The 24893-nt window shown below is 41.4% G+C and overlaps 1 protein-coding gene across 2 annotated transcripts in view; it reads right to left on the reverse strand.

Moving 5' to 3' along the window:
* Positions 1–24893, reverse strand: part of LOC124048539 (cadherin-23-like) — a 548925-nt gene that overhangs the window by 388364 nt on the left and 135668 nt on the right. For both annotated transcript variants that reach the window (XM_046369416.1, XM_046369417.1), the window contains exons 4-6: positions 20866–21008; positions 20673–20720; positions 19943–20035 (exon numbers count right to left, since the gene is read on the reverse strand). In XM_046369416.1, the coding sequence (XP_046225372.1) occupies positions 19943–20035; positions 20673–20720; positions 20866–21008 (284 nt within the window). The remainder of the gene's footprint in view (positions 1–19942; positions 20036–20672; positions 20721–20865; positions 21009–24893) is intronic.

Consider the following 24893-nt stretch of genomic DNA (forward strand, 5'->3'; position numbering starts at 1 on the left):
TTGTAGTTGTTCAAAGCTTGGCCTACCGAATACACATTGAGATATGGATGAGGTTGCACTTCCTAGGGCTTCCACTAGATGTCAACCATCTTTAGAAACTGGTTTGAGGATTATACTATAAAGGAGGGGCTCGTGAGACCTCTTTGCGTCAGTGGTCTGGCAGAGAGCCTCGGTCTCATGACGTGCGCACCTGACAGAGTTACCTCTCGTTCCAGTTCTTTTCTGAAGACAAAGGAATTCTCCGGTTGGAACATTATTGATGTTTCATGTTAAAAATCCTAACGATTGATTCCATACATCGTTTAACATGTTTCTAAAGGACTGTAACGGAACTTTGAGTTTTTGTCTGGATGAAGTGCCTGCGATTCATGAAGATGGATTACTGGGCTCAACACGCTAACAACAAGTGGCTATTTGGACATACATTATGGACTTTATGGAACAAATCAGTCATTTATTGTTGACCTGGGGTTTCTGGGAGTACCTTCTAATGAAGATCATCAAAATGAAAATTTATGGTGTTGTTTCCAAATTTCCCGATTCCAAAATGGCGGATATTCCTCTGGTTGTTTTGGGTTCTGAGCGCCATTCTAAGATTACGCTTTTTCCGTAATGTTTTTTTGAAATCTGACACAGTGGTTGCATTAAGGAGAAGTCTATCTTTAATTCTGTGAATAACACTTGTATCTTTTATAAATGTTTATTATGAGTATTTCAGCAAAATCACCGGATGTTTTGGAATCAAAACATTACTGCACGTAAGGCGCCAATGTAAACTGAGGTTTTTGGATATAAATATGCACATTATCGAACAAAACATACATGTATTGTGTAACATGATGTCCTATGAGTGTCATCTGATGAAGATCATCAAAGGTTAGTGATTAATTGTATCTATATTTCTGCTTTTTGTGACTCCTATCTTTGGCTGAATAAATGGCTGTTATTTTGACTTGGCTTTGACCTAACATAGTCATATGTGGTGCTTTCGCTGTAAAGCATGTTTGAAATCGGACACGATGGGTAGATGTGAAAGTTACATATTTCTAAAAAATACTTTTGAATTTACGCACGCTGCCTTTTCAGCGGAATGTTGTCGAGGGGTTACGCTAGAAAGGTTCAAACAAAATACTTTTTGACTTTTACTCAGGTAGAACATTACTGGGTGGCTTTTGCTTTTAATTGAGTCATTTTCTATTAAGGTATCTTTAGTTTTACTCAAGTATGACAATTGAGTACTTTATCCACCACTGAATATTAATTAGTTGGACTCTCCTGAAAAAAGACAGTTACAATTGTTTCTGATGTCAGTGTGACTTTCCCAACATCAATTAAATCCCATCTCAAGCATGTGGCTTGAAACCCCTCCACCTCTGACCATGTCTCTGTTTTACTCCTTTTCTCCAATGTTCCCTCTTCTCCATCACTCCTTTAAACCCACCTTTTCTCTAAGCCAACTCCTGGGGGGAAAGAAGGCAAGCGAGGGAAAGGGGAGAGGGGAGGCTGAGAGCACAACTCAATTATACATCAAAGCACTTATAGTCAGGAAGGGACACTAGGGAGGGAAGGGGATGAGGGTAGAGGGGCTAAGTTGGTGTTAGGGAGGACAGTAATGTAGTATTAAGACTAACCAAAGGGCCTAGTGACCATTGAAGGGGACATCGCAGCTTGAAAAGAGGGTTTGGATACTGTAGGAAAAGTGCCAAAAATGTAAGAGATTTTGCTTGCATGTCAACCACACCTGACTCCAAAACACAACGGGTAAATACACACGCTATCACGTGCACACACACACACACATGAACCATGTTGATGTACGGACGTGAACCAATATGTTTTTCCCACCAAATGGGATGACGCAGAAAAGACACAGCCACTAAACAGCTGATTGATTGAAATGACAACGGCTGGGAACATTTGCGGCAAACATTTGTCAACATTTGGGTTTATAATTGAGTGGTTAAACATCTGTTTCATCGGTTTGTTTTTTTATGTTTGTCATGTCTGATGAGGATGGGGGTGATGATGATGCTGCTGGTGGTGTGTGCGTGAGTTTGTTATGCAAAGGTTAGCTAAAACTGAACTAAACAGTAGTAGTGACAACAGAGGTAGTTACACAGCCCTGGTTACATTAACCAACACCTGCAATAATTATGGAATGTTCGATAGTCCAGGGATTCCCAAACTGTTTAACTTGTGGCCCCCCTTCCATATTGGGGAACATCCTGTGCCCCCTCTGTGCACCAGCTAAATCTATTTCTATGGGCACAAGCACTGATCATGACACAAACTGTTCACACCCCTCTTGTTGGTAGAGCATTTTGCAGGGCTTATTTCCTGCAATTCTACACATTTTGTTATGATGTGCAACTAATATTTTGCAGTTTTAAAGCACATTTTCTTGCAATTCTATCAATTTTGCCATGTCTAATGTGTATTCATGTGATAATTGAAGGACAGAAAAATTACAACAATATCTAAAGTTTAAGAAACCTAAATATATATTTTTTAGCTGACATGGGCGAGTTGATCTGGACATTTTAAATTTAGAGATAATTAGTTATAAATAGCTTTCTATGGTATGCAATGATTAAAATGACAAGAGGAACTGATAATGCACTACCCAATTTCAAAATTGCACCTTGTGCTTTCTACTATTACAACTTTCAATATGAAGTTTAAAGCCGGACTTTCCTTTATACAGTATATATATATATATATATATATATATATATATATATATATATATATATATATATATATATATATATATATATATATATATATATATATATATGGTGCACCCCAACAGTTTGGGAACCATCTTAGTCAACTTAATTATTTTTTCCAGTTCTCTTAATTTCCACTGTTCCTAACGTAAATGAGTCATGCACTGTAGGGCGTACCGTCATACCTCCAGAGAGCTCAGAGTACAGTGGGTTGAGATTCAGCATTCACTGTGATCAAGACCAGAGAGACAGAGAGAGAGGCTATGGAAATTGGGAGCACACTGAAAAATCATGATGAAGGCTAAGGCCCGAAATATGTTCGTTTTTAAATCGATGAACAAGCTGTTTAAAACATTTTTTTTTTATCAACTTCCAGTCCTCCACTGCCCTCCAAGAGTTGCAGAATTTCCTCTTCATTTCAATTTCATTTCTATTTGGAACTCACGACCACCCATGGGGGGGGGGGGGGAGCGAGAGCGCGAGAGAGCTCATTCCTAGCTGAATTTCTCTCTCTGCCTTCCCCCTCTCATTGATGGACAGTCAGATGCCAGCCTGCCTCTCTGACAAAGACATTTTCACACACGCAAACAAGGTGCTCTTCATGCTCAGTGGGATAAAATAAACGATGGGGAGCTAAAGAGAGGGAAAGGGTGATTTACCTTTACAACCGGCAGCATACACACGCGCATGCGCACCCACACACCTCCGAGTCTATACTTAACATTCTTGAATGTCAGTAGACACATACAGTTTGGACAACATCCTGGATTGGGAACGATGTACGAGCAGTAAACGATTGTGCAATGATGGTAGTCTTTGACATGTCACTCACTCAAATAGCCATTTTGGTCTGAAACTATTAATTATGGACTGACTGGAACAAACAGAGCAGGGTTGTGTGTAACTTAGTCCCAAAAAAGAGTAGAACCAGCTCCCCTGCAATTACTCTATGATTTGACTGTTAATGTTAAATGTTAAAAAAAAATATATATTTAAAAAATAGAATAGTTTTACCATATTAAAACAACAGTTCAGATCACGTAATAAGGTTGACCTTAAAATGAGGGACAGAGGAACATTAATCCATAATCACTTAAAATAAATAATCTTCAGAATTGACTTTGTCAAAGCAACAAAATAACTAAGTCTTCACAATTTGAAATCTTTTAACTTGGCTTCCGGAGGTTGGGTTGAGGTGGCAGCGTGGTAGGCACAGCTTGTCCAATAAATGAATCATAAAAACTGATTAGCTGATAACTGTGAAACAAACATTCTGGATTATATAGAGAACGTTAACTACTGATTTATCAGCATTTTGATATGCTCGAAAAAGAATCAGACACATTGAAGCAAAGAAAGAAAATACCTTTCCTCGAACTCTGCAAACAAAACTGAAGGGAAGCCACCATCTAAAATGTCAAATGTAACATTGGAGGGGGACGTTTTTATTACTACAGTGCCTTGTAAAAATATTCATCCCCCTTGGCGTTTTTCCTATTGTCTTGCATTTCAATCTGTAATTTAAATAGATTTGTATTTGGATATCATGTAATGGACATACACAAAATAGTCCAAATTGGTGAAGTGAAATGTAAAAAATTAAACGTAAAGGACGTGAGTGTATATGTATTTACCCCCTTTGCTATGAAGTCCCTAAATAAGATCTGGTGCAACCAATTACCTGCAGATAATTAGTTAAATAAAGTCCATTATGTGCAATCTAAGTGTCACATGATCTGTCACATGATCTCAGTGTATACACACCTTTTCTGAAAGGCCCCAGAGTCTGCAACACAACTAAGCAGGGGGCACCACCAAGCAAGTGGCAACATGAAGACCAAGAAGCTCTCCAAACAGGTCAGGGACAAAGTTGTGGAGAAAAACAGATCAGGGTTGGGTTATAATAAAATATCCGAAACTTTGAACATCCCACAGAGCACCCTTAAATCTATTATTAAAAAAGTGAAACAATATGGCACCACAATAAACCTGCCAAGAGAGGCCACCCACCAAAACTCACGGACCAGGCAAGGAGGGGATTAATCAGAGAGGCAACAAAAGAGGCCAAAGAAAACCCTGAAGGAGCTGCAAAGCTCCACAGCGGAGATTGGAGTATCTGTCCATAGAACCACTTTAAGCCGTACACTCCACAGAGCTGGGCTTTACAGAAGAGTGGCCAGAAAAAAAAGTAATTGCTGACAGAAAAAATGAATCACCAAAAGTCATGTGGGAGACTCCCCAAACATACGGAAGAAGGTACTCTGGTCAGATGAGACTAAAATGTAGCTTTTGCCATCAAGGAAAATGCTATGTCTGGCGTAAACCCGACACCTCTCATCAACCCACGAACACGATTCCCCACAGTGAAGCAGCATCATGCTGTGGGGATGTTTTTCATTGGCAGGGACTGAGAAACTGGTCAGAATTGAAGGAAATATGGATAGCGCTAAATACAGGGAAAATCTGGAGGGAAACCTGTTTCAGTCTTCCAGAGATTTGAGTCTGGGATGGAGGTTCACAGTCCAGCAGGACAATGACCCTAAGCATACTGCTAAAGCAACACTCGAGTGGTTTAAGGGAAACATTGAAATGTCTTGGAATGGCCTAGTCAAAGCCCAGACATCAATCCAGTTGAGAATCTGTGGTACGACATAAAGATTGCGGTACACCAGCGGAACCCATCCAGCTGGAAGGAGCTGGAGCAGTTGTCTTGAAGAATGGGCAAAAATCCCAGTTGCTAGATGTGCCAAGCTTATAGATATATACCCCAAGAGACTTGCACCTGTAATAGCTGCAAAAGGTGGCTCTACAAAGTATTGACTTTGGGGGTGAATAGTTTGTCTAATTTGTTTCACAATAAAAAATATTTTACATCTTCAAAGTGGTAGGCATGTTGTGTACAGGTTGTAAGGCAACAAAATAGGAAAAATGCCAAGGGGTCAACACTTTCACAAGACACTGTATCTCTCCAGAAGATAAAGCACTGCTTACAAGCATGAGCGAGCAATTAAAACAGATGGATCTATTGTCTGGGCAAACAAGGGAGGTTCAGGCCTTAAAAACAGGAATGGATTACAGTAATAAAATGTAAAAGATACGACAAGATAAGATATTGAAAACTACCGTGTTCTTCCTAAAATACATGGCAGAGGCGCTAAGATATGTTAATAAAACAATGAAAGCCAAACTACTTGGTCTAAAGTGCAGAAGTATGAAGAATAATATTGTTAAAATGGAAATAAAGGAGCATGAATATGAACACTATCTGTCAATGGGGGAAAAATTCAAGGTATTCATGAAACACAATCTCAAGATGACGGACGAAGAGGTGAATACAATTGATTTTCAAAGGGCTCACCGTTTCAGGTGGCAGAGTGAAGGGAAGGCTTTTCCGATTGTAGCTATGATAACTCACTACAAAAATGAAAATTGTCTTGTTACATTAGGGTAGGGAACTGAAGAACACCCCATTCTCTATGAATGAACAATTTCCCCATGAAATAGTGGAGAGACAACGTGCCTTGTACCCCACTGTCAAAAGGATCCGAGCAGAGAAGCAGACTGTTTGTCTAGTGGTCGAAAAATTGTATGTAAACAACCAAATGTTCAAGGAGTGGAGTGATAGGTACATTGGGGCAAAAAAGTATTTAGTCAGTAGGCAAGTCAGGTTTACTCGCTCTGGATTGTCAGTACTGCATGTATTCTTGGCTATCTTGCCATGACTGTGTCAGTGTTGATTGTAAGTTAAATTTAGGCATTCCTTTATGGTTAGTGTGATGCTTAAGACCGCCAGAATCTGTTCCTTTTTGCTTCTTTGTTTTTCTTGTAATAAAAAAGGATATAATGAGGACTACATTAAATATGTTTAGCATGTAATGGACATAAAGAACTGGTCTTGCAATATAGGTAATTATCTCTTAATTTAAAAAAAAAATCTAATAATTGGATCCAATGAACTGAGCAGGCTGGACTGACATGCTAATAGCCTTGCTTGCTATGAGCATGAATTTATAATATTGTGCTATTATTGTGATCTATTATTGTTATTATTGATTTTTTTCTGACTGTTTACCATGTTATTTGATTCGTTCTCTTAAAAAGCATCCTCATAGATATGCAATAGACCTATGGGGCTTTGAATGTGTTAGTGAAGGGTGGCAGTATTTAATTATGTTATCATCATGGGACTGCCCAAATTTCCCTCTGGCCTACGTCGTTTAGCGGCCAAGGGTTTGCCTTAGTACGCAAAGGTGCGTCATGAGTCAGGGAGATGGTCTGATAGTCTTAGTGACAACAGAACCTACTCCTGACCGGTCACGTTGTACAGTGCCTAAAACACTGTAGATGATCGTTCAATACCCATGCCATCCTCAACTGGGAGACCCATGAGATTACTGTAGGTTTAAGGTTTCTCTCTCACTAAAAACAGAAAAAAATCATTCTAAATAACAAACGGCGTTTATTTACAATAAGTAACAATGTCTCACACCTTGTTCAAGAATGGCATTGTTCTCGCTTATTTTACTTTATTAGAAAATGAAATAATCTCCAAAATATTGTTATTTTTTTAAACAAACAATAATTATTCATTTAGAATTGTATAAAAGCCCCTTGGATATTCTCACAGATATTATTAACCCTGTCATTAGCCGGACAAAACATATTGGTCATGGCTCCCGAGTGGCACACAATGGGATTGCCTTGCAGTTCACCAGCTTTATCCACAGAGATAGCGCACAAGGTTCAAGGCACGAAGGCTGGGGTGACGGGATGGGCCGTGCACAGAAAACGGACCTAGCCCATGTGGAAGGAAGGAGGTTTTCTACAGTAGATTTTCCGTTCCTCCGGAAAGTCCTAATCTGCAATTTAAATGAATAGAGTTGTTACAGCATAATCAAAGTGAGGACAATCGGCAATATGCTGTATACTTATGGCCTATTGTAAGCTGAAAGTCACACCTTTCAGTACTTCTCAACCCGCCCCAAACTCCATCCTTATCACAGTTACCATTCAAAAATGAGCTGTTTACCTAAAAAAAATGACATTGCGACTAAAGAGAGCAGATGAAATGGACATTGTTTTCATCAAGTCAGCTTCTTTCTATGGTGCAACCCGTTCCAGGGTTAGGACCATAACCGTGAGAGGACTTGAAAATGAGCTGGAGCTAAGATGATCACCAAAACTAAAGGTATTTTGGTTTCAGTGCATTTTCATTAAAAAAATGTATAAAGCCTATCAATGTGTAGGCATACTGTGTAATGAAATTGATCATTAAATAAAAGGTTCATTTAAAAAAAAAATTCTGTACTAAAAACGTGAGCGTGTTTTCTCAGAGCATACAACCATATCGACAACCATCAGTGGATAAAGGGCTGGACAACGGGCCACACCGAAAAATGCATGGTTGCCAAGAAAGCAGTTAGTTAAGCTACATTCTTAAAATATGTATGCAGCATTTGTGTGTTGGAGTCACTGTGTTGGAGGGCGGTACCATTCTGCTCATCTGATGAAGGTGCACAATGATCAGATTTAAACTTTCAGTCATATAGCCCCGGCACCTACATACAGCTGAGTGGCTCACTCATTCATGGCTTTGAGTCAAAATAAATAAGTACCAACATTCTTTCTGATAGCATTTAATAGAGAAATGTTTTGGTTATCCTGACCTGGACACAATGTACAGTATTATAATAGTCCATTATGGGCTGTTAGCAGGACAATATACCTTTACCAACACCTCTGTGTATTTTGATTCTTTGTGGATGGGGCCTCCTGAGTGGCGCAGCCGTCTAAGACACTGCATCACAGTGCAAAATGTGTTGCTACAGATGCAGGTTTGACACCCGGGCCGGCCACCACCGGAAGACCCATATGTAATTATTGGCGGTCACGATATACTGTAGGCGACACGAGTCTCACTAGCGTTGAGTAATGCGCTGTTAAAAGTGGTGTAGTACTTGTTTATTTAAAGAGTATATTGAAGTTCGAAGCAATAGGATTTGAAGCAATAGCTGTGGTCAACTATTTTAGCATTGTTTCGTGCTGCTTCTAGGACAAGCATGGGGACTGGTCTTGAGATTTGTATTTTCACTGAATCTCCATTTGGGTATTGATTAGACTACAATAATACAATTAGGGTGTAGAAATGTTATGTGCTTAGTACTGTAGCCTACTCCTGATGTTGTACAGCACCACCTTTTCAGTTGCATCTTAACGGAAACCATGAGGGTTTTCATTTTTCTTGGACTAGAAACACCATAATATTAATCCAAAGAATTAAGCAGCATTTCTTAAAATCAGTCCCATATACTGTTCTAACAAAAGTTTTTTAAGACTTTCAAATGCTTCTCAAAGATGCCCTCTGGTGGTCAAACTAGCAAATCAAATCAAATTTCATTTGTCACATACACATAATATATAATAATAATATATGCCATTTAGCAGACGCTTTTATCCAAAGCGACTTACAGTCATGTGTGCATACATTCTACGTATGGGTGGTCCCAGGGATCGAACCCACTACCCTGGCGTTACAAGCGCCATGCTCTACCAACTGAGCTACAGAACAGATGGTTAGCAGATGTTAATGCGAGTGTTGCGAAATGCTTGTGCTTCTAGTTCCGACAATGCAGTGATAACCAACAAGTAATCTAACTAACAATTCCAAAACTACTGTCTTATACACAGTGTAAGGGGATAAAGAATATGTACATAAGGATATATGAATGAGTGATGGTACAGAGTGACATACAGTAGATGGTATCGAGTACAGTATATACATATAAGAATGAGTATGTAGACAAAGTAAACAAAGTGGCATAGTTAAAGTGGCTAGTGCTACATGTAATTACATAAGGATGCAGTCAATGATGTAGAGTACAGTATATACGTATGCATATGAGATGAATAATGTAGGGTAAGTAACATTATATAAGGTAGCATTGTTTAAAGTGGCTAGTGATATATTTACATCATTTCCCATCAATTCCCATTATTAAAGTGGCTGGAGTTGGGTCAGTGTCAATGACAGTGTGTTGGGAGCAGCCACTCAATGTTAGTGGTGGCTGTTTAACAGTCTGATGGCCTTGAGATAGAAGCTGTTTTTCAGTCTCTCGGTCCCAGCTTTGATGCACCTGTACTGACCTCGCCTTCTGGATGATAGCGGGGTGAACAGGCAGTGGTTCGGGTGGTTGATGTCCTTGATGATCTTTATGGCCTTCCTGTAACATCGGGTGGTGTAGGTGTCCTGGAAGGCAGGTAGTTTGCCCCCGGTGATGCGTTGTGCAGACCTCACTACCCTCTGGAGAGCCTTACGGTTGAGGGCGGAGCAGTTGCCGTACCAGGCGGTGATACAGCCCGCCAGGATGCTCTCGATTGTGCATCTGTAGAAGTTTGTGAGTGCTTTTGGTGACAAGCCAAATTTCTTCAGCCTCCTGAGGTTGAAGAGGCGCTGCTGCGCCTTCTTCACGACGCTGTCAGTGTGAGTGGACCAATTCAGTTTGTCTGTGATGTGTATGCCGAGGAACTTAAAACTTGCTACCCTCTCCACTACTGTTCCATCGATGTGGATAGAGTGTGGTGTCAGGTTATTTTCCTGACACCACACTCTGAGGGCCCTCACCTCCTCCCTGTAGGCCGTCTCGTCGTTGTTGGTAATCAAGCCTACCACTGTTGTGTCATCCGCAAACTTGATGATTGAGTTGGAGGCGTGCGTGGCCACGCAGTCGTGGGTGAACAGGGAGTACAGGAGAGGGCTCAGAACGCACCCTTGTGGGGCCCCCGTGTTGAGGATCAGCGGGGAGGAGATGTTGCTGCCTAGCCTCACCACCTGGGAGCGGCCGTCAGGAAGTCCAGTACCCAGTTGCACAGGGCGGGGTCGAGATCTCAGGTTTTTGCCTTCCATATGAGTTCTGTTATACTCACAGACATCATTCAAACAGTTTTAGAAACTTCAGAGTGTTTTCTATCAAAATCTACTACTACATGCTAGTCTCTGTCACAATGTTTGTTTTAAGAAACATTTGTGTTGAAAATCCCAAATTGTTTGCGTAATCAACTTACACACAGCTCCTGAGACACACACTTTTACCCCACCAAACATGCAACCAGGGGTGTGTTCACAGTCCCGAAATGCAGAACAAATTCAAGAAAGCGTACGGTATTATATAGAGCCATTATTGCATGGAACTTCATTCCATCTCATATTGCTGAAACAGAGATCTGCAGTTTCTTGGAAATTTCTCGCATGTAATAGCATTCATTTCCCAGAACAAGAATAGACTGACGAGTTTCAGAAGAAAGGTCTTTGTTTCTGGCCATTTTGAGCCTGTAATCAAACCCACAAATGCTGATTTTCCAGATACTCATCAATTAACTACATGTGTATTTAACGCTCTGTTCCCCCTCATGTCCTTGTCGGTGATTGTTTATTGTAAGTGCTTGTGCACGCCTGTCCTGGTGTGAATCGGGTTATGTACCCATTATTTGATTGTTCAGTTTCCCAGAAAATTATGTCATGGCTTTAGAAGCTTCTGATAGGCTAATTGACATCATTTGAGTCAATTGGAGGTGTACATGTAGATGTATTTAAAGGCCTACCTTCAAACTCAATGCCTCTTTGATTTTTACTAGGATTAAATGTCAGTAATTGTGAAAAACTGAGTATAAATGTACTTGGCTAAAGTGTATGTAAACTTTCGACTTCAACTGTATGTAGCAGAAAAGCTGTGTGTCCTCAGAAGAGGGGGAGTGGTGGATGGGTTAATAAATAAAAATAAGTCTTCACAATGATCGTGAAACCTTCAGAAATATAGGGATTAAGTGGGTTAAAATCTTCCTAGAAGTCCAACAGGGTTGACGGAGGGACATGTCAAAATACCTAATTTTTGCACTTTAGCAAGCCTTTATTCAGATTAACAATCAGATATTTAAAAAATTCTCCATATGGTCCATATTACGATCACTTCACTTATTAATATAACATTATTTTAATATTCAATATTGGTGCACAATTTCTAAAGAAAATAAACAACGCAAAGGGCACTCTTTGCATGGAATGACCCAGAAATCAACACAGATGGAAACCAACGACAATAGACACACATGCCCATGCACACATGACGCAAGTACATACACACACGTCCAAGTCTATATTTTAGTGTCAAGTTACGGTAATAGATTGAACAATGGAAAAATGAGGTCTCCGCACAACACTTAAATCAGAAACTATCACCTTAATACATTGACAGACAAAATGGTTGTTTGGAGCTTATTCTATTTTTGTGTGTGTTCCAAAGGTTCAGCCACACTGAAAAAAAAATGTAAGGCAATCAGATAAAGTGCATTCAAACTCAATATTGAGCTCAGGTGCATCCTGTTTCTATTGATCATCCTTGAGTTGTTCCTACAACTTGATTGGAGTCCACCTGTGGTACATTCAATTAATTAGACATGATTTGGAAAGGCACACACCTGTCTATATAACATCCCACAGTTGACTGTGCATGTCAGAGCAAAAACCAAGCCATGACGTCGAAAGGAATTGTCTGCAGAGCTCCGAGACAGGATTGTGTCAAAGCACATATCTGGGGAAGGGTACAAAAAAATGTTTGCAGCATTGAAGGTCCCTAAGAACACAGTGGCCTCTATCATTCCTAAATGGAAGAAGTTTAGAACCACCAAGACTCTTCCTACAGCTGGCCGCCCGGCCAAACTGAGCAATTGGGTGAGAAGGGCCTTCGTCAGGGAGGTGACCAAGAACCTGATGGTAACTCTTAAGAGCTCCAGAGCACCTCTGTGGAGATGGGAGAACCTTCCAGAAGCACAACAATTTCTGCAGCACTCCACCAATCAGGCCTTTATGGTAGAGTGGCCAGACGGAAGGAACTCCTCTGTAAAAGGCACATGAGAGCCCGCTTGGAGTTTGCCAAAAGGCAGCTAAAGACCCTCAGACCATGAGAAAGAAGATTCTCTGGTCTGATGAAACCAAGATTGAACTCTTTGGCCTGAATGCCAAGTGTCACGTCTGGAGGAAACTTGCCACCATCCCTATGGTGAAGCATGGTGGTGGCATTCTGTGGGGATGTTTTTCAGCGGCAGGGACTGAGAGACTAGTCAGGATCGAGGGAAAGATGAATGAAGCAAAGAACAGAGAGATCCTTGATGAAAGCCTGCTCAGGACGTCATACTGGGGTGAAGGTTGACCTTCCAACAGGACCAAGACCCTAAGCACACAGCCAAGTCAATGCAGGAGTGGCTTTGGGACAAATCTCTGAATGTCCTTGTGTCTCAGCCAGAGCTCGGACTTGAACTCAATCGAATATCTCTGGAGAGACCTGAAAATAGCTGTGCAGCGACGCTCCCCATCCAACCTGACAGCGCTTGAGAGGATCTGCAGAGAGTAATGGGAGAAACTCCCCAAATACAGGTGTGCCAAGCTTGAAGCGTCGTACCCAAGAAGACTTGAGGCTGTAGTCGCTGCCTCAACAAAGTACTGATTAAAGGGTCTGGATACTTATGTAAACGTCATATTTCCATTTTTTTGTTTTATAAATTAGCAAACATTTCTACAAACATGTTTTTGCTTTGTCATTATGGGGTATAGTGTGTAAATTGATGAGGGAAAAAAATAATTGAATACATTTAAGAATAAGGCTACAACGTAACAAAATGTGGAAAAGGTGAGTGGGTCTGATTACTTTCCGAATGCATTGTATAGCTGAACCAATCTACATTCTCAAGTTGAATGGTATGTTCGCTCAACATTGAGAGAATAAGTCCAACTATAACAGATTGCAATAGTTTAGAAAATGATGTTTTATGTTTATGTATCATAACATTAATTAACCAAACAATGAACATACAAAAACACAGGTATTGAAAAAAAAAATTGTAATCAACCTGTAGAGCATACTCGGATATGTGATAATGATGGGTGTGGTTTTAAGTAAAAATGGATTTCTAATTTTACTCAACAGGCTTGTTCAAATTCAGCTCACTTCAAGCAGAGTTTGTTGAGCAAACAAACTTTAACACATTAGCTCAAATTCATGTCCTTTTTAAGTCCACTCAACTCACATAACTTATTAAGCAATTGGTTCCCACATGAAAAAAATATTTCAGTTTACTATAAAATACTCCAGTACTTACAATAGAATTTCGTAGTATACTGTAGAATACTATAGTAAATACTGTCCATTCAGACCCCAGTCCTACCTACCTACAGGTTATAGACAATTTTCTATTTAGTATTTCTCCTGTAGGTTTCCTCAAGGAAAAAGCCTCCACTTTATGTCAAAGATAATAAAACAAAAACACAGTTGTAAATACGACAGTAATTTCCGCAAAACACTACAGTAAATACTACAATCTGCAAAAACACTACATTAATTACTAGTTGTATCACTAATTTCTTCCAGGTGTGTCACACTACTATGGCTGACCTAATAAAACACATTTTCATTTATAAAAACATTGTTTATATATATGTTTATATATATATATATATACACATATATATATATACACACACACACACACACACACACACACACACACACACACACACACACACACACACACACACACACACACACACACACACACACACACACACACACACACACACATACATACATACATACATACATACATACATACATACATACATACATACATACATACATATATAAGCCATTTAGCAGACGCTTTTATACATACATACATACATTTATATATATATACATACTGCAGTAGTTATACTATAGTTAACTGTAAATAATACAGTATTAATTTGTGTTTTTGAAGACTTTAGCACATAAGCTCAAATGATTGTCCTTTTAAAGTCCACTCAACTCACATAATAACACTGTGTAGGCAATTGGTTAAGTTGGCTTTTTTATAGACCAAATGTATAAGATGAAATAGGTATTACACATAGTAGACATCAAGATATCTAGTGTTTAGCATTAATCAATGCTCTCAGATATATGCATAGGGACAGATGGAGAGAGAACTCTAGACATTAATATAACGTAAGCCTTGAAAATAAAAGTTGTACCAAAACTAATCTCAACTATAGGGTGGATCTCATATTGACTACTTTCCATTCAACCTTCCTCCTCCCTCCGTCTATTCCTCATTTACACTCTCTTTCTCTATCCATCCATCCCCTCTCCCCCCCCTCATCTCCCTCTCTCAATCTATCCTTCCTTCCACCCTTCTCTCCATGGCTCTTGGTATTAGTGTCACCCAGTCACTTCTCACTAACCACCCCATTCAATTTCATCTTTCGGAGACGATACAGAAACCATTACGCATAGAGCAAATCACAGTAATGTGTGTGTGTGTGTGTGTGTGTGTGTGTGTGTGTGTGTGTGTGTGTGTGTGTGTGTGTGTGTGTGTGTGTGTGTGTGTGTGTGTGTGTGTGCGTGCGTGCTATGGTATATGTGGTGGGAGTGTTTGATTGTTAAGGCAGTTATAATAACAACAGTACAAACCATTTCTTTATGCCGACATTAATTACTTAGTTTAACAGATTCTTAAATTAATAGGATTGTTTCAGAATGTCATTGCTTATAGGTCATATGTAAAATAATGGTTTTAATACAATTAATGTAATATGTGTATAATAACTTCAGGCAGGATAATGTGATACACAGAGGTGTAAATTATTAGGGCTTAAGTTATGATTTCATAATAATTTGAATTGTACAAAGAGAAAGAGAAAAAGGGACTAGATCACATGAATTCTACTTTATAGTGACACAGGGCACATCAAATAGTGGAAGTCCTCTGTTGTTCTGCCCAATCCAACATCAAGCTCTAAACATCTCATTCACAGGCATAATGAACACTCTCTGATACACTTTGCCAAACCAATCTGAGAGATCAGTGTGTGCGTACATGTGTCTGTCTGCGTGCCTGTCTGTGTCTGCCTGCCTGCCAACCGTGCTCCCTGCCCCAGCCCAACCCTCCAGCCATCCTTCGAACCTCTTGTGATTTCAACATCATTGTGACATCAATGTAACATAAACTAAATATCAGCTCACATGGATGCTGTGGCAGTCAGTACAGTGTAGTATAGCTAGATGGATACTGCACAGGTATGATGACCTGACCACTCTCAAGCTTTGATCCTGTTTGACTTTCTATGGTCTATCATTGTTTAAGTAACTTGTGTCATCCATTGAATAGATTGATTAAAACGGACATTCCCATTCAAGTCAATATTCCTTGATTGCATTTACTGTAAATTCTGGTGGCCATATTGAGTGCACCCATATTCAAGTCATTATATTTCTAGGGTGTGGCCTGTCCACCCCCAGCTAAAATGAAGACCAGTTTAAAATAGCAGCCAATGTAAGAGCTATCAGCACCGTGAGGGACACTGAGATAGGGCTGATAGAAAATACAGAAATAGGCTGAGGATGGATTTTCCTTCACCTGCTGCCTGAGTGTGTGTGTGTGTGTGGGGGGGAGTAAACAGATAAGCTCAATGTTAGCTATCCAGCAGTGCAGTGGATGCCTGCTTGTCTGTCTGCCTGTTTGCCAATATATTCAATCCATCTGTATAGTGCCTTTCAGGGCCAGACTTGGCATGGCTGTACTATCTCCCTCGGCATCACTGTTGCCTTATCTGTGCTCAATATTCTACAACACAATAAATAAATAATTGATGAGCTATGGCGTTGGTAATATAAGCAGAGCGAGATATAGTACATAAAAGGTAGACGTTTTTGGGGGTTTGTGTGTGAGCGCGTGCCTGTCTGTCTGTCCATGCATTCACCACTCTGTATGTCCATTACTCCATCTGTCTGTCTAACTATACAGTATAAAGTAATGAATGGGAGAGAGTGGAATTCAAAGAAAGAAAGAGGGGAAATCAGAAAGAAAGAAAAAAGAAAAGACAGACAGAGCAGGAGAAATAGTGTGTTTGTGGGATCGGGGTGGGTCTGGGGTGAGCAGCAGGACACAGAAAACACTGGGTGAGTCTCAGAAAAGTCATTAGTAGTGGCATTTGATGGTGGCGGCGTGTCAATGACACAGCGACTAGCTCGCAGTGGGAGAGGGTTTTAGGGCCAGGAAGCATGGGAGTAAAGGCTGGGGAATGGATTGGGACTCCCTGGGGCGACTCGTGTTATTAAAAACTGTTCAACTAGTGAGTTATACATACAGACACAAACATGCACAAAAGCACACAATAAAGCATGCACACACAAACGGACAGACAGACACACACAGACTACATTTCAAATATACACGTCTAATGTACATTGTACTTTAAGGTGTGTTATGCTAAATTTAGATCAAGAATCATAGGGCTGAAAGACAGTATTACCACCTTTCTTGGGCTCATACCAAATAGTAAACTGATAGGGATACAACTTACTCTAAAATGTGAAAAACAAAAAAACACAGTATGCAGCACTGCTGCATTATTACCACCATTACATTAAATGGGGAATTTGGCTGAGGTCCATCTGTTGTTTTAGTCGAACATTGTGTTTGGGTAATATTCTCTGAATGTGTCCCAAACGGCATATTATGTCCTATATAGTGCACTACTTTTGACCAGAGCCCTATGGGAGGATCTGATGGGCCATAATCAAAAGTAGTGTACTAAATAGGGAATAGGGTGCCATTTGAGACACATTAGGTCTCATTTATATTTGAGTCATTTAGCAGACACTCTTATCCAGAGCAACGTACAGTTATCTCGGTCTCCACACACTGTGCCATGGCTGCTTGCTGTAAATCTGTCCAGCTCATTAGCACTGACACAGGGAATGATAGCTGCCCACCTGCTCCCCTTCACACTCTTTATAGCACCACAAATTAAACCCACAAATACGGTACGCATGCCAGCGCACGCGCGCACACACTCCTCTTTTACAACTCCTCAATTACACACACTCCTCTCGTCTTTACTACTCTACACCTACCCATCCACAGGTCACATTGAGCTGTTTTCTGTATTCCTGTTTTATCACTTTCCCACTCTCTCTTTCCCATTCCTTCCATTGTTACTTTTTTCCTCAATGTCCTCCTCTGTCTCTGTATATGCATCTCTCTACATACCACATCTCTCTCTCTCTCACTCCCATCTCTTTCCACTCCATTCTGTTATTTTTCCTCTCCGTCAAACTAGCTCTGTCTCTGTCCATCCCCCTCCTTCTCTGCCTGTCTGTTTTTCTCTGCATTCAACTTCAGGAACTAGCTTATCGTCTCAGAGTTGCTGATGGAAGTCATAATCTGTGATTGGCCGGCTACTGTGGCACATAAGGTGAGTGACAGGTTGATGGAGTGATGTCGCAGCGTATTTGCTTTGCCCAACGGAGGTCACCGGAAGTCACAGAGGTAATGAGGCCATAAAAATGCAGAGGACAGAAAGTTGTTGGAGGAGGAAGAGGATGAGAGGGAGGGAGGGAGGGAGGGGATGGAGGAAACAAGATAGAACAGGGAACGAAGTCTCAACACCCTCACTGCATCATCTCGTCCTCGGCTTCCCCATGGCTTAGTACTGAGTATTCAGTGAGCTACAGCTGGTGCCCGGAGTACATGTATCATACACAAACATGGCCTCAGATAATGTTCATGAATTGCCTGGCTGGGACAGTAGAAATGTGAAAAGAACAGTGGAAACACTCTTATGGATGCATAGTGACACTTCAGTAAACAGGCATTTGCCATGGTTTATCATTAAATAAATCATGGCTTGGAACACGATTTTAGGCAATCAGCATCCAAGACCGGAACAGTCTATCAAAATGTTGTTATGCTGTACCTACAGCAAGGACAACCTGCCTTGCCTGCCCTAAAGCCTCTATCTATTCAAAGGTATAATTGCAGCAATTTGTGGGCTCCCGAGTGGCGCAGTGGTCTAAGGCACCGTATCTCAGCGCAAGCGGCGTCACTACAATCCCTGATTCATATCCAGGCTGTATCACATCTGGCTGTGATTGGGAGTCCCATAGGGAGGCACACAATTGGCCCATCATTGTCTGGGGTAGGCCGTCATTGCAAATAATAATTTGTTCTTACCTGAGTTGCCTAATTAAATAAAGGTTCAAATAAAAAATGTAAGCTTAGCAGCTCTTTGTAACTAGAACCCCGAGAACCTCAAATAATGCAGATAAAACCCTGATTGAACCCTCAGACAATCCTGAGAGAACCCTGAGAAAACACAGAGAGAGACCTGAGACAGCTCTTCACTCCACTCATAGGAGAAGGTAAAGGGGGCAGGCTAAACAGCCCCCTCTTTCTCTGAATTTATTTGCTTGACTTTATGGATTGAAGAGGGGAAAAATCCCAGTGGCTTTGAAGATTTGGAGAAGACTGGAGATAGGCTATGCACTCAATATAAACACAACACGATATGTGTGTGTGCGTGGCTGAGATAGATTTCAGCCTCTGTTTGAAGTTCCAGACTTCAACATTCTACTCTACTCTGGCAATTACTTCATATCAACAATCAGATGGGGGAGAGGGCAAAAAGAAGGGAGGGGGGAGAGAGGAAGGGAGAGGGGGATTTTGAGAGAGCGAGAAGGGGGGTGAGCCTGCCCCCCTCCCTCTACTCCTTCGGACCAGAGAGTGAGGGAAACTGTAAGAGGGAGATAGAGACTAACAGAGGAAGAGGGAGGGAGAGAGAGACTGAAATAGGAGGGAGAGACTTAGTGGAGGTAGTAGCCTGAGAGAGAGAAAGAAAAGCTGTAGTGGGAGTGATTGAGGACCACTGCAGAGGGAGAGTTTTTTGTTATATTTGTATGGCAATTTGGATGACTTTCTCCATATATGAGAAAGAAGAGGACTCCCAAACCAGTGGTTGGTTATCATGCAGGCCATTTGCACTGCCAAGTTGTTGTAAAGTTGCATGTCTGATAAGTCAACCAATTATAGACATTGACTCAAAGATTCTCACTGTCTGTATTATATCGAGCAAGAGAAACTATGCTTTTTCTCATAAATCAGTAAACAATTGTCACACACACATAACACAAGACTTTTTGGTTCAGTTTTACATTTTCCCCAGTAATGGTTAAGGTTAGGATTGTAAAGAGGGAAACTGATCCTAGATCTATACCAAGGGGAGACTTCATCCCGCAGTGACTGCAGAGGACAATGGTAGTGTTCCCCACAAGGACAGTGGGACAAGTTAGGGAGGAAAGTTATATACAGTAGCTTTTACACATTCCATATACATGACTGTAGCCTACCTCTGCAATGTGTACTGTGTATGGCTGGCCATGGAAAGTAGGAGAGTTGTCATTCACATCTCCTATCTGAATATTCACTGTGTCTTTGACCACCTGCGAAAGCACAAGAGGTCCTAATGTTTAATACACAAACACACAGACCGAGAGAAACACTCACACAATACACTTATTCTATGTACAGAATGAGGGTGGTGTCTTAACCCATAGGAATGTGTTGGTTGAAATGTCATTGTGTTTTAGTGCATCAGGGAGAGGTGTGGCAGTGGTTAGAGTGTTGGACTAGTAACCAAGAGGTTGCAAGATCAGATCCCTGAGCTGACAGGGTAAAAATCTGTCGTTCTGCCCCTGAACAAGGCAGTTAACCCACTGTTCCTAGGCCGTCATTAAAAATAAGAATCTGTTCTTAACTGACTTGCCTAGTTAAATAAAGGTCATGTACAAAATCAGAACAGTACATGTTAGACAGGTGTCAGAGTGAGTAACATACACAATCAATCAACTCTCTGACACATACAAATATTACACACACTCTATGCATAGAATGAGTGTATGAATTTAGTGTCTTAACCATTACCCATAGGGTTGTGTAGGTTGAAATGTCAGTGTGTTTGAACGTTGCGTGTGAGACAGGTGTCAGAGTGAATAATAGTTGGTCAGGTGGAGTTGTATCTACAGTGTGTGAGCTGCTTGACATCCAGGATGTGTAACAGTGTTGACTCTTGGCTCTTACCCCTTGGCTGTCACTCACAAAGAACTCCACCTGCATCTCCGACTTGGCCTGGAAGAGATGGAGAGAGATGTCAGCAAAACCCTTCATAAGGGAGGGAGGAAGTGTGGGGAGGGAATGGAGACAGGGTGTGTGTGTTTGTGTGGGTGTGCGCATGCACGTGTGGGTGGTTGTGTGTGTGCCTGTGTCTTCTAACCTCGCGGTCCAAGGGCTGTCGTAGCCACACTACTCCACTGTCTCTCTCCACTGCAAAGTACCTCATGGCCTCCTCTCCCACTACCCCGAAAATGAGGGGCTCCTGGTCTGGGTCTTCCGCCTGCAGTTGGGTTACTGATGTGCCTGACATGCATAGGAGAAGACAGGGGTAATAGGTCAATCCCAGAAAACATTGGTTGTGTCCAAAATGGCACCCTATTCTCTATTCCGTGCATTGCTTTGGGTGAAATAGCACCCTATTCCACATTTGTCTCTCTAATCTCCATTTAGTGCACTACTTTCTTGGCCGGCTGCACTATAAATAGGGAATAGGGTTCCATTTCGGCTGCAACGTTAATATATCAAGAAACAAAAAAGGCAGCCAGCTGTATTACTCCTTGCTATGCCATAGTTCGTGAAAATGGAGGATGGGGGCTAGAGGTTCTTTATGGTAGATTTAAACTGAGGTTCTGGTAGAGTGACAAGTCACCCACATGAAGAACATGGAGGGCCATTAAGAGGTTAAAGTGTTGCTGTGTAGTGTATTTACCAGCATGGCACACACACACACACACACATATTCACACACACGCACTAACACACATGCAAACACAGGCAGGCAAGCACACACAAGCACAGGCACGCTAACATTTAGTATCCTCTCCATCGCCTCGCTCTCTCTCCATTAGACTACTGTAGAGTTGAAGCCAAACTAAATCAAGCCTGTCACTTCCAGGCCCCGGCTGATAACACAAAGACCAATTAGGCGCCACAATCACACCCCCCTCCTCTTTTTATTAATAAAACCCATTTTCACCATGAAGGGGAGGCAAAAATGACTAATTAATCTTACAATTTATGAACCCTTCTCATTGCATCTAATGAGATTTATGCAAATTATGCTGCTTTCAATATGAATTTGGTTGAAGACCGTGCAAATTAAGCACTTTCTCACACTCATCAATAATAACTGCGTAAGTCACCCTATCCCGCGCAATCTCCCTCTCGCTCTCCTCCATTGAAAAGGAAATGTCCACTGCATGTGGAAATACATGGCTCGAATGGGACCCTAGTCCCAAATAGCACCCTATTCACTATATAGTGCAGTGCACAACTTCAAAAGTAGTGCACTACATAGGGAACAGGGTGTCATTTGAGATACAGTTATGAGTGTAAGAAATTGTACGTTCATGCCCGGATCCTGTCTCTACAAGCCACAGTAATGTGGAAGATTAATTAGGGATAGCCCCCTTTTTAAAAAATGACATGCACACACTGCCTGTAGCAAGGATATGCATATTCTTGGTACCATTTGAAAGGAATCGCTTTGAAGTGTGGAAATGTGGATTGAATGTAGGAAAATATAACACAATAGATCTGGGAGAACAAAAATACAAAGAAAAAACTGTTTTTTTTGCACCACCATCTTTGAAATCCAACAGAATCGTCCCAAATCTAGCGATCACTCTGGTTGTAATTTCGATGGTGCACACAAGAGGGCAGCAGTGTATGTGCAAAGTTTCAGACTAATAACTTGAAGTATTAGCAAGCCACATGACATTTAGTGTGAAGTCACCCAGGTGTCCTCCACGACTTGCCCAAATGTACATTTACATTACATTTTTTCTGCAAGAATATCATCATATGTATACTTGGACTTTGATTTAGCTTTTCCAGTATTAGTAGCAATATTGTAAGTTCAACATTAGCAAAACACCCAGTTTTCATAACTTCATAACTCTCCATATTCTTGCAATTTTTGTCCAAAAGGAAAAGGCTTGCTGTTGCACAAGGTTAGTAGCAAATTTGTGAGACAGTGTGCTGAAACCCTGTATCTAACGTAAAGCCCAGCTCATTGGCAATCGAGCGAGCTTTGTTTGACCCCGATTGGTGCTTGTTTGACAAAGTTACAGTCAATCAAGTGACGACCGCCTGTGTCATCGACGCACCATGAAGGCGCTCTCTGACCAAATTTGGTGTCCTATAGGATATTCTACACTCCTAATGATACAGTGAAATCTGGTTACGTTCTAGGATCTCTGAGGTATAAATACAAATGTAATTTGACTGGTTGAAATAATGTTTAGGGATAGATTTTAATAGATTATTTTCTTTGCAAATTGAATGAGTGGAAATACAAAATTGATCATGCATGCTATATGGAACTTTTTAGGACGTGAAAAATGATTTAATCTAACAAAACGACACTTGTTGTGTTTTGTTATAACATGTTATCTCTGGGAACCTTGGGATGATAAATCAGAGCAAGATATCAGAATGTAAGTACACATTCCACCTTCAGAGGTGAATTGCAATTCGTTCCAGTCACAGGCAGCAGAGAACTGGAAGGAAAGGAGGCCAAATGAGGTTGGCTTTAGGGATGATCAGTGAGATACACCTGCTGGAGCGGGTGCTACGGATGGGTGTTGCCGTCATGACCAGTGAACTGAGATAAGGCGGAGCTTCACCTAGCATGGACTTGTAGATGACCTGGAGCCAGTGGGCCTGGCGACGAATATGTAGCGAGGACCAGCCGACTAGGGCATACAGGTCGCAGTGGTGGATGGTATAAGGTGCTTTAATAACAAAACAGATGGCACTATGATAAACTGCATCCAGTTTGCTGGGTAGAGTATTGGAAGCTATTTTGTAGATGACATCGCCAAAGTCGAGGATCGGTAGGATAGTCAGTTTTACTAGGGTAAGATTGGTGGCGTGGGTGAAGGAGACTTTGTTGCGGAATAGAAAGCCGACTCTAGATTTGATTTTAGATTGGAGATGTTTGATATGAGTCTGGAAGGAGAGTTTACAGTCTAGCCAGACACCTAGGTACTTATAGATGTCCACATATTCTAGGTTGGAACCATCCAGGGTGGTGATGCTAGTCGGGCATGCGGTGCAGGCAGCGAACGGTTCAAAAGCATGCATTTGGTTTTACTAGCGTTGAAGAGCAGTTGGTGGCCACGGAAGGAGTGTTGTATGGCATTGAAGGTCGTTTGGAGGTTAGATAGCACAGTGTCCAAGGAAGGGCCAGTAGTATACAGAATGGTGTCGTCTGCGTATAGGTGGACCAGGGAATCACTCGCAGCAAGAGCAACATCATTGATATATACAGAGAAAAGAGTTGGCCCGAGAATTGAACCCTGTGGCACCCCCATAGAGACTGCCAGAGGACCGGACAACATGCCCTCCGATTTGACACACTGAACTCGTCTGCAAAGTAGTTGGTGAACCAGGCAAGGCAGTAATTAGAAAAACCGAGGCTACTGAGTCTGCCGATAAGAATATGGTGATTGACAGAGTCGAAATCATTGGCCAGGTCGATGAAGACGGCTGCAGAGTACTGTCTTTTATCGATGGTGGTTATGATATCGTTTAGTACCTTGAGCGTGACCAGCTCGGAAACCAGATTGCACAGCGGAGATGAACGGTGATGGTCAGTGATCTGTTTGTTGACTAGGCTTTCGAAGACCTTAGATAGGCAGGGCAGGATGGATATAGGTCTGTAACAGTTTGGGTCCAGGGTGTCTCCCCCTTTGAAGAGGGGGATGACTGCGGCAGCCTTCCAATCCTTGGGGATCTCAGATGATATGAAAGGGAGGTTGAACAGGCTGGTAATAGGGTTGCGACAATGGCGGCGGATAGATTCAGAAATAGAGGGTCCAGATTGTCAGGACCAGCTGATTTGTATGGGTCCAGGTTTTGCAGCTCTTTCAGAACATCTGCTATCTGGATTTGGGTAAAGGAGAAGCTGGGGCGGAGCTGTTGGCCGAGGTTGGAGTAGCCAGGAGGAAGGCATGGCCAGTTGAGAAATGCTTGTTGAAGTCCAGTTGGCGGAACGCCTATCCCCAACTCCTACATAGGGAAAGAGAGTGTGATTGAGTGTAGAACATTAAGTGTAGAGGGCTTTTTGCTGCGAGTAGAAGTGAAATTGTGTATGAGTGGGAGGTCTCATGTGTGCTCGTCTAGGCTAAAGGATGTATTCATTGATTTGAGTATTATGTGCATGTGCATGTATGACTGCACAGG

Source organism: Oncorhynchus gorbuscha, linkage group LG11 (assembly GCF_021184085.1).
Source record: "Oncorhynchus gorbuscha isolate QuinsamMale2020 ecotype Even-year linkage group LG11, OgorEven_v1.0, whole genome shotgun sequence".
In the NCBI taxonomy this organism is placed as follows: Eukaryota; Metazoa; Chordata; class Actinopteri; order Salmoniformes; family Salmonidae; genus Oncorhynchus; species Oncorhynchus gorbuscha.